Source organism: Amblyomma mixtum, chromosome 6 (assembly GCF_055824585.1).
Source record: "Amblyomma mixtum isolate Tamu chromosome 6, ASM5582458v1, whole genome shotgun sequence".
Classification (NCBI taxonomy): Eukaryota; Metazoa; Arthropoda; class Arachnida; order Ixodida; family Ixodidae; genus Amblyomma; species Amblyomma mixtum.
The window spans coordinates 157776219-157791619 of NC_143017.1; the positions used below are offsets into that span (position 1 = coordinate 157776219).

Consider the following 15401-nt stretch of genomic DNA (forward strand, 5'->3'; position numbering starts at 1 on the left):
TGCGCTGGTTTAATCATGGCCTGAGAAACATATTCGCTATTGCGCTCGAAGCTGGAGATCTTCGTAAACATCTTGCCACGCGAATTGGTAATCACGGAAGTTGTGTCAGACACGATTACCACCAGAGAGGAGGCTGCGGCGCGCTGCGCATTCCGGGTCCTCAACCGTCGGCCAATCCGGAAGAGCACGTGTCAACGTACGCCATAGAATCTGGGCGGCCTTGTAATGCTTGCAACTCGACCAGAAGGCGACTAGCGCCATCTGGTTCAAGATAGCGAAAAGTCGTCCCTTGCGTACGACGAGCGGCAGTTTTGACGCGTCGAACAATGGAAGGTTCTGTCGCTCGATAGAAACTGTGTGAACGACAGTGGAACAGAGGCATGGACGGGCGAAACGCCGCTGCTACAGGTTAAGTTCAAAGTCAGAGCCCTGTACTGAGTTTCTCTTGTTCTCGTTCATCTATGTAGGTTGAATGATTTCTGTGGAGAAAGGTTTGAACAGCCTGCTTTCAGTTGAGCGGCTGCGTAATAAGTGTTGTGTAATCGCAGCACACGTCTGCGGAGAATTTTGCCGGCTGTACCGGGCAGGTGTGTCCTGTCCTTTGTATGGCAAAAGCCTCAAGTTCAATTTTTTTCTTGATAGTCTTTTGTTTATCTTCTATGAAGCGTTATTTACGAAGTGTTGGCATTCGCTTACGTTAGCTATCCCAGATGCGAAAGGGCAGTGTGCAGCAAGTAAACAATGTTATTTTTTTTTTTTTGAGACCATCAGCAGCTTTATCCATCATCAGAGTTCATCTTCACAACATTGAGAGTTGTGCAACTAATGCGCCGATACGTTGCCGTGGCTTTGCAATTTCTTTCCTGTTTTTTCGTTTGTTTTTTTTTTTTCTGGCGAAATTTGCTCTACAGTGAGTTGCTGGGCGACACACGTGACCTGCGTTCTTACGCGTGCATTCCACTTTGCATAACTTGATTTATCACGAGGAGCGTCCTGTTTTGTCAGAATTTATGCACACACCAATAAATGTTAGCAAATAATCTTGCTTGACGGTTAAAGTGCGTGTTATTTCTTAAAAGGCGGCTAGCGAACAATGCTGGAAAAAGTGAGCACTGTTCAAAGGCTATAAGTATTCGTGATTACAGAGCTGAGGAAACATCCTGAGTGGCGCGTTTAAAGAATGTGCTTTGCAAAGAAGTGAAAAAAAAAAAAAGGGGCTGAGGTGTGTCTTCTGCTTGAAATTTTTTTTTTCCACTATAATCTTGTTGCGACATTGTGATCCGTCATCTTTTCTTCTTCGGTGAATGTCCCTACATCAACTTTTTCCAGCGTCAGGAGTCAGCACACTTCAAATAAAAACTGCCACAATCACCTTTGAACTCTAAGCTCGAGCTGCGGTGGTTTTAATTTGTGCCAAAATTTGCGTCTGAGTTTTTTCTTTTGTTTGTGTGTTTGTGTGTGCGCCCCAAAAGATTTTCGTATCCCATACAGCCCAACCTACACAACTATCGCCAAACTGCCAGTAGTGAAGGTCAAATTTAAGGGTAACAAACTCTTGGAGGGGCAGTTTTACTCGCAGAATGCATTTCTAGAACATTTCTTAACGAAAAGAAAAGAGGGGGGGGGGGGGGGGGGGGCAGTGAGGTTTTCCCAGGGAAGACTTTTCCATCCCTGCCAGCAGGAACGGTCAACGTGCTTAATTAAGTTGCGGTTGTAAATTCACTTTGGCGCCGTTTTTAACAGGATGCAAATAACACCGGAGTGGAGAAGTACAACGATGTTCAAGTAAAGATGCCAGCCGTCTTGCAGGCTGCAACAAGTGCATCCACAATGCGTTGGGAGTAGAGCCAACTGCTCGCTTGCATGCGCAGCACCTCGGCACATATTCTTCGCGATATATCATTCAGATCGCGTCCCTATAGCTCCTTGACGGATGCGTAGCTGGTGTGTCGCTGACCCCTGATCGTCAACCGGTTCGCAAGCTCTTCACCTGCGGTCCTTTTGCGACTGGGACGACAACCTGCGCTCTGGTGACGCCGGCACCTCATTGACACTGCTTACTGAAACGGATCCTGCGTAGAGACTTCCTCTACGTTGACATATGCTTTCCTCTCAGGGTCTCGGCTTATTTGGTCTGCGCCTCAGCGCATGTGATTGAAGACTTCTACGTGCTGCAGGTGCCGGTGACTACTGCGTATAGCCTTCAGTGGCATCAGTATTCTCGAAACGCTACCACGGCTGCACTGAGCCGTCGTGTGCACACAGTAATTGAAATGCACGATGTAAGCGGGAGATCCTAGTTGTTTTTAATTGTTTCTTCGCTGTTCGCTTATATAGGTCCCTGACTCCGGTAATCGCGTAAAACTGCCACGTGGTTTGCAACCTCGCTCTGCAAACGCTTGTGCTCAGTATCGTCAAAGCTGTGCAGTATACAGTGGAAACCATAAAGCTGGCCTCATCCAATCAGCGTCAGGATTAGCAAAGCTGTTCTAACGTGCTAACCGTTTATGATTGGCCGATGCTTACTCTCTGGCCAACCACGACATCCAGGGCGCCAGCAAGTCGCAGTTAGCTATGCAAACTTGGTCTCGGGGGTGTTTCGGTGTCAGAACAACCCCCGAAATTTTCTGGCACTTCTTTTAATTGTAAGCACAGTTCACTCAATAAACACACCTTTTCGCATCAGCCTACTTTTTCATCCTTTGCATCGGCCTTAAATGATCATAAACTATCGCGAAAATAAAAAGTAATTTTTTTTTTTAAACTGCCTCTGCGGCCGGGCGCAGGTTCACATGCATGGGGTCGAAGTTCTGAAAAATGCCTTTCGTTCGCAGTTGCTGACTTTGTTTTAGAGCAGAAGCTTTTGTGTTGTTGAATATTTTTGAAAATATTGTAAATGGCCGCGATTTTTCGTACGAGTGTTTTTTTTTTGTGTGTGTGTATGGGAAAATGTTCTTTACGAATCAAGTCCTCGGAGTCCTGTGTGCACTCGTATTTTTATGCAGAAACTACAGGGAACGAAGCAACGAACCCTTCGGCTTTATTAAATCGGTAAAATGACGAAGATATTGTTTCGGCGCAGGCTGTCTTTCTTTTTTTTTTTTTACCGGCGGCATATAACACCCCCTAAAAAATATTTCTGGCTACGCACTTCTTCGTCTAGGTTTCCGCAGCACTGCATGGTTTTAGATAAACAGATGTTACGCGCAACGCGTGCAAGCGCGCATTGTTTGGTGCTTTATGGGTCCGGCGCGACACGTGGCTAGAAAGGCATTCGAGTTTGAAACGAATCCAAAAAACTCGCGAGGCGTGATTTACGCTGCTCACTTTCTCGCCGACCCTTTTCTTTCCCTTTCTTGCTTTATTTCTGTGCGCTGGCAACGCTTTTCCTCGTGGCGCAACTCATGACCGATGTCGCCTGCCGGTTCACTGACTGGGTGCCTTTAATTTCTCATTGGGATCGTGGAAATCTCGACGCTGGAGCCGTTCGATCTTTGCTCGGCGCTCGAGTGGGTTCGTTGCTAAGAGCGCGGAGAAAGGGCGAATCTAATGGGGGATGTAAACACGTGCTGTTCGCTGACAAATTGGTCTTGCATCACACACGAGGAACTTGAAACACACTCGCGCGTGTATATGTGGCGGCGAAACAAGTCAAACTACGAGTGTCGGACGAAAAAGATTTGCCGTTTCAACTAATGATCTCGGAACTTTCAGCCACGCCGCAGCTGTTGCCGGAAGGGCGTGTGAAGTCAAAAAGACGGCGACCACCTCCGGCGGGAGGAGCAATACTTCGCTGTGGCGTGCTATCACACGTGTCTTTCAGGTTGCCGTATTTACGCGTGTAATGAGCGCACTTTTTAGGTTTGGTTTGGTTTATGGGAGTTTAACGTCCCAGAGCGACTCAGGCTGAGGGACGCCATAGTGAAGGGCTCCGGAAATATCGGCCACCTGAGGTTCTTTAACTTGTACTGACATCGCACAGTACGCACTTTTTAGGGGGAAAAAAAAAAACTGGCGGTAATTAATTTGGGAGGCGCGTTTAGTACGCGCGGCAATCCTCATAGTGTGGTGGATTAAAGCTCACCAAAAATTTTAACTACTTCAGTAGGTGGTGCGCCTATTATGCGAGTAAATGCGGCGTTACACGTGCCCGTGTTATTAGAAAAGGGACATGTTACTTTCCAGTGTTCCAAAGCGTTTGAAAACGAAGGCGCGGTAATAGGAATCCGGTGAGTGACCTTTTGAAGGCTTGAGCTTGATAACTTCTTTCAAAAGGATGGCTGGAAAGGTGTACGGTGCGCTTCGTGAGGCGCATGCGCACTGCAGCTAGGCATCACTCCTTTCGTCACTCACCAGTGCCCTCATGTTAGCGGCAGGTGGAAGACCACTCTGGAAGCCTCCCGCGACCCAAGCCCTAAGCTGGTTGTGCAGGTCCACGATGCGGACCTGCTGCGCCCTGGTGACTCCGCCGGAACCTGCAACACAGAGAGGCTATGCATTTATACAACGTCTCTTCGTGTGACGCACAGAGTGCAAGAATGATGCTTCCAGGCACGAATCGGTCTCACGCTCTTCGACAACATTGCTACCGGCAACCTTCCTTTCTCCTTGAATGCGTGAAAGCGAAAGACGGCTCCCACCCGTGGCATTCATAGCGAAATCGTGATCGTTCGAGGTCTGCTGGAGCGCGCGTGTGGTTTGTGTAGATTCTTTTTCTTGCGGTGTATACCGAAGGGCGCACACACCTGTATTCCGCCTTTGCCCCTTCTCTTTCTGACGGCTGAGTGGAACGAGAACTGTACTGTTGCTGCTCTTCGACTTCGGCCGTGTAGCAAGTTCCCACGGTAAAGAATCGCCGGACATGCGGGACTGCAATAAATCGACTGACCATTCTACCTTACCGTGTGCAAACGTGCGAGTACTAAGAACATATATACGCTGCGTAGTTCGCGGCTCATCAGCCGACCCACAGGTCTGCGTCTATTAACCTGTCATCATTCAATACGCCAACCCTTGTCGGTTGGAACATCGTTCCGTATTTACTTTTCACGCATTAATTTATCAATTTTTTCGGGTATCTGTTAGCTTTGTTTTGAGACATTCTTTACAAAACGGGGAAGGGCTTCAAAGTAAAGCCGTCGCAACTGCGACATTAGGCGTTGAACCTTTATGCGAGGCTTTATGCGAATAGAGGCTAAAGAACACTGTTAAAAAAGACGTAACCTACTTGAATATAGAAGCAGCAAGCACATCTTACGGTTGAGGCTTAAAGCAAGCAATGTAGAAGATTTAACATGACACTCATGTGATTTGCTCGATTTATTTCGGTGATCTAAAGTATGCAGTTCTGGCGAGATCAAGCTGAGGATTAAATTCAACAAATAACCTGAATGAAGAGAGGGCAAACTTTAAGTGCAAAAAAAGACGGGACCTCAGTTGTAAACGGTATTCCACTCTCTACTGTTGGACTGCAGGCATAAGCGAACAATCGTAGCTCAGTCGACTGACTCGCAGGAATGAGGCCCGCTTGGCTCAGCTTCGCATCAGTGCGAGATAGCTGACCTGCGGACGTCATTAAAATGAACCACATTGGTGGTTTCAGTGCAAATGCAACGCTCTACCTTTATCTGCTGCTACATTGTTACAGTCAAAGGCGTATCAGTGTTGATTTATTTGAAGTCTTTCAGAAAATGGGGAATATCTGTAGCACCGTAAATTCCGTGATCTCTAGGCTGTTTTACCCTGTGTCGAGACGAAACAAAAACCTGCGTGCCAAGTAGGAGCACTTCGTTTTTGTTTTTGTTTTTTTTTTAAATCCTGCTCATAGTCTTCGTGTTTTAGCAGCTCGAAGAGGCTTGTGAGGCTGTCACCATTATAAAACTGCATCTGCGCCGGCCGGTGCGTTCAGGATGCGTCCCTCAAAACGCCAAGAACAGATCGGCTGTGATATCGACTGTAGCGGCAATTCAGTCGGCACAGGACCTACACGTGTGCTCACTTCAAGGAAGATCGTGACGAACCTTTGGAACAGAATAATTTTTCTTTTCTTGACTAGTTTTCTTTACCTCCTCCCGTGCGATGCTGCCATGTGAGGGCGAGGAGTTAATTACCCGAATATCCGCTGACTTCCTTCGTGACCGGAGTCGAGGAGCGTCTTTCAGGGCTTCCCCCGAACTTAGCCGCGTCTGCGACGAGATCCAGTCACGATGATCGCAGCGGAGTCGTGTGCACGGTCCGAGGTGTGCTGTGGTCTTGATGTTTTGGGTCGCTTACCGGGGTCATTTAATTCAATGTCCTTTGCCGCTTTACCGCGCTGTTTAGTGCCAGAAGGTAATAAAGGCAAATTTGAAAGGAAAAGGTCTTTAACTTTTCGCTCCCCGCCAGTGTGAAATTAGGAGAAATATTTGTATCGGAAACATGCCTCATTACGAAACTACACCTTAGCAACAGTTTCATGATTTCTTGACTAGATCTACTTTCTTTTCTAGCTTGAATTATACAATTGTTTGGGTGCTTCAGTTTGATATGTTTAGTCACCTGTCATCGGCTGCAAACTGCGCCTAATTTCCCTATTTTTCTTTTGTATTGCATGCTTTTTTTTTTTGTTGTCGGTGTGGTTGGTTCTGTGTGTTTGTACTTCACCTTTCCCCGTCCTCGATTTGTAATTCCCCCCTGACTCTTTAGTTGACTCCAAACTGTCATCGAAACTGTAAAATGACATCCGCCTGCCTGGAATCTTCGGACAGTAAAGTCAACAACTTAAAAGCCAGTGCAGGTACATATTTCAACTACAATTGTAATAGTGGAGTGGAACACCATGTCAACCTAGAACTCCTGACGTGCACAAAAGACACCAAAAAGTGGGAATTGCCTTTAAGAACTGCTAATTTATTTACCAAATTTGAAGCAAAGTAGAATAGAACCTACGTTTGCGTGCACATGGAACATCGCCTAGGTGCATTGCCGGACTAACATGCTTACTTATTTTTTATTGCGTTAGCACTATAACCTCCATGTTGGGAAAATCTGTCCGTCCGTCTGCCCGAAGCCTCGGTTGGCAGCTGGCAAGTGGAGAGCGAGAAATCCTCTTTCCACTGTCATGGAGGCGGAAAGGCGAAGAGCATGCGGGGGAAGAGCGGAGAGTGGGTACGGGGTATACCACTGTGATTGCTGTATTGGATCGGAAGAGTGAAGCGGTTGTATGACGTGTCGCACTGTGATTGACGGAATATATCACGCCACCCGCTCACAAGGTCATAGCCCGTCACCGGCAGCGGCTGCCCCGTTCGAGGTGTGCACTGTAATGCTAACGCATACTCTGCCGCATTACTCGTAACGATCGTCTATAAATTTTCCTTCTTTTCCTTTCAATCGTATACCGATGCCAAAAAAGACGATCTCACACAAAGCCCGCACCTAAGTCTAAACCATGTTCTAAACTGACTCAAAGTGCATGCTTTGGGCTTCAAATCGAACCCATTGAAAGCAAAATAGCACGCGTTTCCATTTTCACGCGACGGACACGATAACACTTCACTCTTCCTTTCCGCGGCCAATATCGACGGTGTCCGGCTGAGCATAACCGCTATTTTCCTAGCCGACAGCCGAGTGTTTGCACAACAAACAGGCGTTCGTGCGGCGTTCAATGGCTCCTGGCAGCCGCGGCAAGCGCGAGAGCCCATATTGGCGGTCTCGGGCCTGTTCACGCTGCCCCGCGGTCGTTTGGCACGTCGGTGCTGTGACTGGACAAAGGCCGAGCAGGCAGACACTTGGGCAGAATAGCGGCGCCCCGACCGGGCATCGCTTTGTTGAACCTAACGGCCCCGGGTAACCTTCGATTGAGTCTCGCGGTGATGCAATCGCCCGAGGGCCGGACGCGTCACTGGCCCTTTGTGTGAGGCTCTCGCTGCGAGCGCTTATTCCATACGGGGGGGCGGTCCTGCGATGCCGCTTTCGCTCGCCTCAGCTGCTGCTGCTGCTGCCAGCGGCGCTGACAAGGCTGAGACGCCCGCTGGTGGGAAGGAGAGGGCGGCCGAGACTATGCAGTGTCAGCAGTTGCGTGTGCGGCGGCTCTTGTTTGGGTTTCGGAGTTGGAAGGACGTGCAGCAGTGTCACGGAACTCACCGCGTACTTCGCGCTTTTTCTTGTGTATAGAACGGCCAGTTCTCTCCGCTATTCTGGGTCTGGGTGAGCGGTTACATACCGTCAGAGCGGTTATTTTTTTCAGTGTTGACATGACTGGGCAGTGAACAGTGCAAATTCAGCAGCGAATCTGTATGCCTCGTAGAAAGCTAAACACTTCTTACATCACCCCGTGCTACGCTCCAGATCCATTGTTCATACCGTGTTAGCTCTTACAAAAATACTGAGCAAGGTGTGGCAGGAGATAGACGTAGCACTGTAAAGAACGCACTTTGATGCAGCGAGATGCCTTTGCCCTAAGTGCGCTGCTAAGACAACTTCCGGCATGTTGAGCAGTGTTTTCGGCAAAAAAGAAAAAGAGTGCAAAGCCCGTGCATGGATTAACACCCATTAGGGCTGCATAACGGTCTTTGCATCATTATTGCATATTTTACGGTCGCCGTGGGCTTAGGGGAGAGGACGTGAACTTGGGAAATTATTACACAATGCTTGTGAATTAACTGATCACTATAGAGAACAGTTACGCTTCATTCTCTTGACTGTATATAGAGAAATTAAACATTTAAAGAAGGCAGTCATACAGGTGGTTAGTTGTGTTTTGCATGGTCTGAACTCAGTACTGTGTACTGCGTTTGCGGTAAATAATTAGAAGGCGGGTTAGACGTTTCGCCTCGTGCTATATTGAAGCATTGTCCGGGTGCTAAATACAAATTTCCAGCAGTGGACGAAAAAAGGAAACATTCCTGGCATATCCTTTGCATAATTTTGCTTTTCATACAACGGCTCAGCTCAGTGTGGGCTTCGTTGCACGATCACAGGCGCATATAACAGCGTGTACCCTCGGGACAAGCTCGGGCCTGTCGCACTGCACACGGATGAAACTCATGGACGAATCGGCAAACGCCTCTCAAAGGATGCGCGGGCCTCCAACCAATGGCGTTGACACATTGTCGTGACGTCGTGACGTCGCGGTAAAAACCTTTCACCTGCTAGACCCTTGCAAAGCCACTCTAGCAGGTAGTGCCGGGCCTCCTACCGTGACGTCATGGCAGCAGGTCGGCGTGATTGGTAGTAGGGTGTCCTATAGTCTAGCACAGTAAGACTTACGGAGCAGCTGCTTTCCGGGACAAGCCAGTGGCCTGAAGCGGCATATGCTGTGTCGGGGGTCGTTGTAAGGGCAGAGCTGCGGCAGAACTCCGGTGAGCAGCTGCGGCAACACTCCGTTCACCACCAGCGACAGCACCAGCATCCAGCTGGGCACGTGACGAAGTCGACGCAGCTCCATGGGGTCGCTGGACGGGAAGTGCTCTGCGTGTAGAAAACGGCACAATGTCCTTTTGAGTAACGCTATTTTGCAAATTTGATTGAACTGAAGAGGTTCTTTTATGAAGGATGTATCTCAGAGACCTCACTGAGCGCAGACTGAACGAAGACTGTACATCCCGCTGACGCCATCAGAGCTGGCGCCAGCTTATCAGGGGCCTTATTCACACAACTGCGTGCGTACGAAAGGGGCTCTTGATTGAACTGCGCCCTAACTATACCGTGTTGATTGCTGTGCGCAGTCAGCCGACGCGTGCGTGCCGACCGATTGAGTCAGGAACTCATGCTCATTGCATGCTTTTGTTGTCATGACAACATCGTGCACCAGTGTCAAGCCTCCGCGGGGTTTCAGGGTACAGAGTAAAGTCTGAATGAATGAACTGCTTTTAAATATATGAAGGTTATGCCCACTCGACCCCTCCCTTGCTGATGCCAGGCTTAGCACAGTGTTTTAGTGATGCTGAGCGCAAATGAAGGATTGAGCGCCTGCTTGGTGCATCAAGGAGATTTTTGTCAAGGATCACAAAGTGGCAGTCGCAGTGCAAACGCACAAAACAGCTCTCTCTCTCTCTCTCTCTCTCTCTCTCTATATATATATATATATATATATATATATATATATATAAAGATAAAGTCCCCAGAAATTGAAAAAACATAAGATTTAATTTACGACGTTTCGGCTGGAGGACTCGAAAAAGGCTCGTCCTCCAGCCGAAACGTCGTGAATTAAATCTTGTTATGTTTTTCAATTTCTGGTGACTTTATCTTATATTAGTCAATCAGCTGCCAAGAAATTATTTTTGATACATATATATATATATATATATATATATATATATATATATATATATATATATATATATATATATATATATATATATATATATATATATATATATGCCTTCTTACGCTGGCCTTTCATGTCGAGCGCTGTTTTAGCTTCAAGGTAACGCAAGGCAGCAACTGCTGGCGACCTGCCGCTGCACCATCGGGTACTCGTTTCTTGCGCCGGCGCTCTGAGAGACTGGTACCACATTTATAAATAAAAGCGAGCCGGGGGCGAGCTGAGAAGCTGTAGCCTCTGCTCCAGGATGGAGCCCGTTCTGTTTACCACGTGACCGATCGTGAGCTTTCTTTACCCAAGAGGACCGCCGCACCCTCTTTCTCAAAGGCGGAGCAATGAATTACATTAAATTAAAACGCCCCGCTCGTGATTTCTATCAAAAAGAAAAGTAAAAAGGATGTTCGGCGGACCGAACGGAACCCACGCTCTCCCGGAATATCTCTTCAATGCGCCTCGCCGTGGGCACTGTTTTTATTCCGCAATGCTAAGCAACAAGGTAACGCCGAATGAAAAAAAAAAAAAAAAAGTGTGCGAAAACTTAGCTGAGGCGTCCGGTGTTGCCGTATCAGCAGCTATGCATGCATTGAGAAGCGCCACGCATTCGATTTCACTCCAGGAGAGATAAGCAATTACTTTATAATGCATAGCAGGCCAGGCATACGTTTGTCTATGCGGGATTCTTTGGGCAGGAAAGTGTCTTGCGCTTTCCACCACTGGAATGTAATCTGTGTGTGTGTACCGGAAAAGATATCTTTGCGGCCACGTTACCAATCGCTCGGTTCATGGGAGTTATTCTGATCATGCGAATCGCACGGGTGAGGCAACACCGAATGACCAGTTTTAACTTACACGGTGTCTAGAACGCACGAGAAAGAAATCAGCAGTGATTCGTGTTGCCAACGATAGGAGAGACGGCATCGGGCGGGGTAAGGCCATACTGGTTAAAGAAAACTACCCTAACACACGTATCGCTCCGAACATATTATTGAATATATCGCTCTCTGAAGGGCGCTTAGTAACTGCTGATTTTTCTCCTTTAAACGTACCGTATCGCACCACATAGTAGGCTCCTTGCAGGAGGAAAGTAGTGTGAGGAGTTGCGCAAAGTTCTCAACTGTGAAAAATGGCACAGCTCTTTTGAAAACGCGTAAGCGGCGTTCAGGCTTCCTGTGGTTCTTGGTAGTGCGTGTGTTCGCCCACGCAGCAGCCGAGAGGGAACGCACAGCCTGATCGTAGGCGAAGGAATATTCATTAGGTGAAGCTTATCGACCTGTACCCAGCACACTCGGAAGCGTATGAGCCGGCGTTTTTCATCCTTTCGAACTACTACTACTACTCTACTAAATTACTCGGGTACGTGAGAACCGTTTGCAATGCGCGCCTTTATCTGCAGCCTGGCTGCCAACTAACTCGCGAGCAGAATTCTGACCACCAATTACCGTGGCGGGATTTAAGATGTTTCTATATTGAATCTCCGCGCAGGAGTATGTGCTGGATGCGTGCGAGTACAGCATCGTCCTTTGCAACGCAAAGGTCGCGCGGCGTTTCTATTGCGTGGTGTACACGCATAAGAACCAGGGCTCCGCTTGACGACAGAGTGACGTCATTATGTTGGTTGGTTGCTGGATAATCCTAAAACCTTCACACAGCCGGTGCGACTTGCGTAGTGTACACGGATGAACCGCGGAAGCAGATCGAAAATGCGTTTCACCCGATTTGTCCGTACTTGTATCGCGTGACCTTTGTGAGTCTGCTTCGCCTTTCTAATGAGTTTGTCGGTGATCGCTCAGTGTCGCAGATTGCGCGCGTTGTGGCGATGTATGGCCGCCCGGGAGAATCTTGAAAGCTGAAAAACAAGCACGGTCGTTGCGATAACTCCGGGTGCAAGAAAATAAAGCAATTAAAAGGTAGAGACGGAAAGCGAAACAGCCAAAGAGAACGAGGAAAATAGAAGGCGGAGGTTTCTTAGAACTCATGTAATCATTAATGCGCGCAAACGTTCTCTCTCAATTAAGTAATTCGCGAACATCGCTTGCAGGAGGGTATGCGGATTAACACGTGTCCGTTCGTTAAAGGATTAAGTAGCGAACGTTAACGCAGTCAAGCTTTTAAAACTGTCGCGGAAAGCTCTTGGTGCTATTGCAGAACTTCGTTTGTTGCTGCTATTCTTGCTATTCCGCTAAAACGCTTTATGAATGCGAGCGGCAAATGCGAGAAATATTTCAGAGGGAATCTCGACATCTATACATTTCTGGATGACTACTGTGGTCACGTCGATGATTCTTACGATTCCATGACCTAAAGTCCCTAGTAGTCGCACTGCTTCAAGAACTCATTTGGTTCAATAAGGAACTGAAAAAAGGAGCTAAGGGAAGGATGCACTAATCGTTAAACCTATTTAATTTGGTATTCTTCGTGTGTCTTAGTTATCAATGATGTTTGAACGCGAGTGGGCTGTAACCTTTCTTTACTTGAGATTATTTCTTAAGCCTAGCCTTTCAACTCAGTATTCCAACAAGCTTATGGTTTTTGGAGCTGAAGCTTACAGTCGGTGGTTATTTTTGTATTAGGGCAGAAGTAACGATGGTCTGCAGTTTAAGACAAGTCGGTACAATCTGCATCCTTCGGATCTTAGCGGGCAATGCAGATAAACGGGACATTTGGCGGTGCAGTTAAAAAAAAGTGAGTTTTAGGAAGGTTATTATGTAGCAAATTATTCTGCAGGGTAAACTGCGTATTATTATGAATGCTCGTTCCAAAGGCACTTCGTGTCAACAGGTCATCAGATAGATGGCTGTCATAAACTCGTGTTCTTACGATACTATGAATGCCACTTTCAGATGTTCCGCCGTGAGTCCGCAAATACAGACCATAAATTGAAGAGACGCATCCGTATTCAATTAGGTCTACGGTGCTGACTTTTCTTCCTGGTGATGGCCGAAATTAAAGAAAGTGCATTGCGTAATGTTTGACACTGTGCTGCGTTACAGTAGCTCCTAATGGCAACTTGCACTGTTTGCGGTCAACATATGTGGTCTCACATTCACCATAAAAATTGTTTTATAAAATCTCAAAATTTTATTAAGAAATATAGGAATGCGAGGTCTTGCACACAATCCATCTGCTATGCTCACGAGTAACGCTCGATTAACGGCAGTCGTGAAGTTTATAAATAATAAATATTCGTTAAAATCCTAGTACTTGCATTTAGGTTGTGTGCTTTTAGTGAGAATTTGGTAGCTTTAATATGCTAAAAACGCTTTATTTCATAGAATTCTTGTAAGAAACTTGACTTTCGATATGTTTAATACCCTTCCAATCCCGCGACAAGGTCGCTTTACAAGGCATGCCTAAAATTTCGAGAATAATACGGAATTAACAACTCTTCAGATTCTTTTTATTGTTTTCAACAAATTGCTTAATGAATTTTTTTAGTGTCCCGTGCCATTGGAGTTAATACATCTGCCGCAGACCGACTTTTCTGCCATGAAGAGAAATAATGAGCTGAACCAACCGAAGGACTAATTTCCTCTTCGGCTTACTCCTCAGCGTGTGATGCAAATAAAGCAAACAATCAGCAACAGGTGCTTGCTGATAGCTTAAGTGGGAGATCTGCGTCTTTGGGAGAAGAAAAGAGGTCTTCACAATCAATGACGCTGTTTAGTGCTCGTTCAGAGCAGGGCCGGCAACCTTGCGCGCTGTCTATCGTCCGTCCGCGAACTGAAGAGGTGAAAACTGACACGCACTCAAGAAAGACCTGTTGGCGTTGACTGTTTGGCCTCGTTAACCTCTGCTAGGTATGTTGGATTTTGAGGCGCCCAGACGCACCTGAGGCCATCACGCATCGAGCCATTTTAGCCCTTCGTGCATAACTGGCCACGCCGGCCTCCCCTTTGTAATCGACTGGCGCCACTAATTGACTTTTGCTATACGAGAGGTCAATGTTGAGTCGCACGTTCAGGTAATTGGCCTATTTATCACTCAGCTTGTGTGATTGTTTCCTATATGTGTTGCCTCGCAAACAATGAGTAAGCTAGCGCATAAATGTGCACAGTGAGGGATATGTGCGCAGGGAAAGGTAAAAGGTCATAGCTGGTTTACCCAGACTGCGCTTCTCTTTTCCGGAGTGTGGGAAATATGTCGTTTATAACTCACGGTTCACGTCCGTCTGCTTTTTAGTGTTGGCCACAACTACCTTTTCAGATATTAACAAACTTCACAAATTTCGAAAACGAACCCTCGGAACAATCGTCAGTGGTTTCCATGACGCACTGCGGGGACTATTTTTGAACCCTTACGTATAATTACAGTCCGCAAGTATGTAAAGGTATTAAGAAAGCTGCTGCCTATCCAATCATGTTTTTAGAACCTGCTCAGGCCAGAACTTAACGGCCAAATTTATGGTACGCGCACCCATTATAATTTGTACATTCAGCAAACAGGAACAAATTATGGACGTCAGATGATCTTGTTACAGTCTACAGTACTTGTTAAACCTACGAGAGGATTGATAGCATAGAGGGTGTACCTTCTTTCGAGCTTCTTTGTGCTTGCAAATATGCCCAAGATGCATATTGCTGTACAGTTTGTTTCTTTGTACCATTGTATACGTGTTTGTTTTTAACCGCCAGCCTGTCTTTCCTTGTTTTAAGCTGTCAAATGACAATGCCGTTTTCTCCTCTTGTTGCCGAAACCATGCAATTTTTTATATTATCTGAAAGATGGCGAGTTTTGTACAGCGGCGCAGACCTTTAGTTATGCCTTCCCATGCAATTCTCGGTTGCGGTTCCTTTGTCTTTCTGGCATTAAATAAGCGTGATTTGATAATGCGCCCACTGATGAGTTAAGGTTACGTTTGATTTGGTTCACTGTTTGACCAGTGTTTATTGCGCCAAAAAGGGAAACCTGCTAAAACAAAAAAGAAAAAAAAGCGAATGCATCGTTGTGTTAGGCTTAGGTATCCGCAAGTGGGATGCATTCGAGAAAGTAAAAAAAAAAAAATTCTGGCTTTAGAAATTAAGTCGCTGTGTGCATACCTCTCGCTGTGGCTCAGGAGCCATGGCGCTCTGTAGTGTATAGAGGTCGCGGGTTC

At 46.8% G+C, this 15401-nt stretch overlaps 2 protein-coding genes across 7 annotated transcripts in view; one reads left to right on the forward strand and one right to left on the reverse strand.

The window, feature by feature from the left end:
- LOC149340935 (uncharacterized) overlaps positions 1–15401 on the forward strand; it is a 105326-nt gene that overhangs the window by 27685 nt on the left and 62240 nt on the right. The window lies entirely within an intron of this gene.
- LOC149340936 (venom allergen 3-like) overlaps positions 1–15401 on the reverse strand; it is a 38703-nt gene that overhangs the window by 14743 nt on the left and 8559 nt on the right. Inside the window, exons 2-3 of the mRNA XM_089549878.1 lie at positions 9250–9450; positions 4354–4475 (exon numbers count right to left, since the gene is read on the reverse strand). Of these exons, the coding sequence (XP_089406004.1) occupies positions 4354–4475; positions 9250–9427 (300 nt within the window). The 5' untranslated portion in view covers positions 9428–9450. The remainder of the gene's footprint in view (positions 1–4353; positions 4476–9249; positions 9451–15401) is intronic.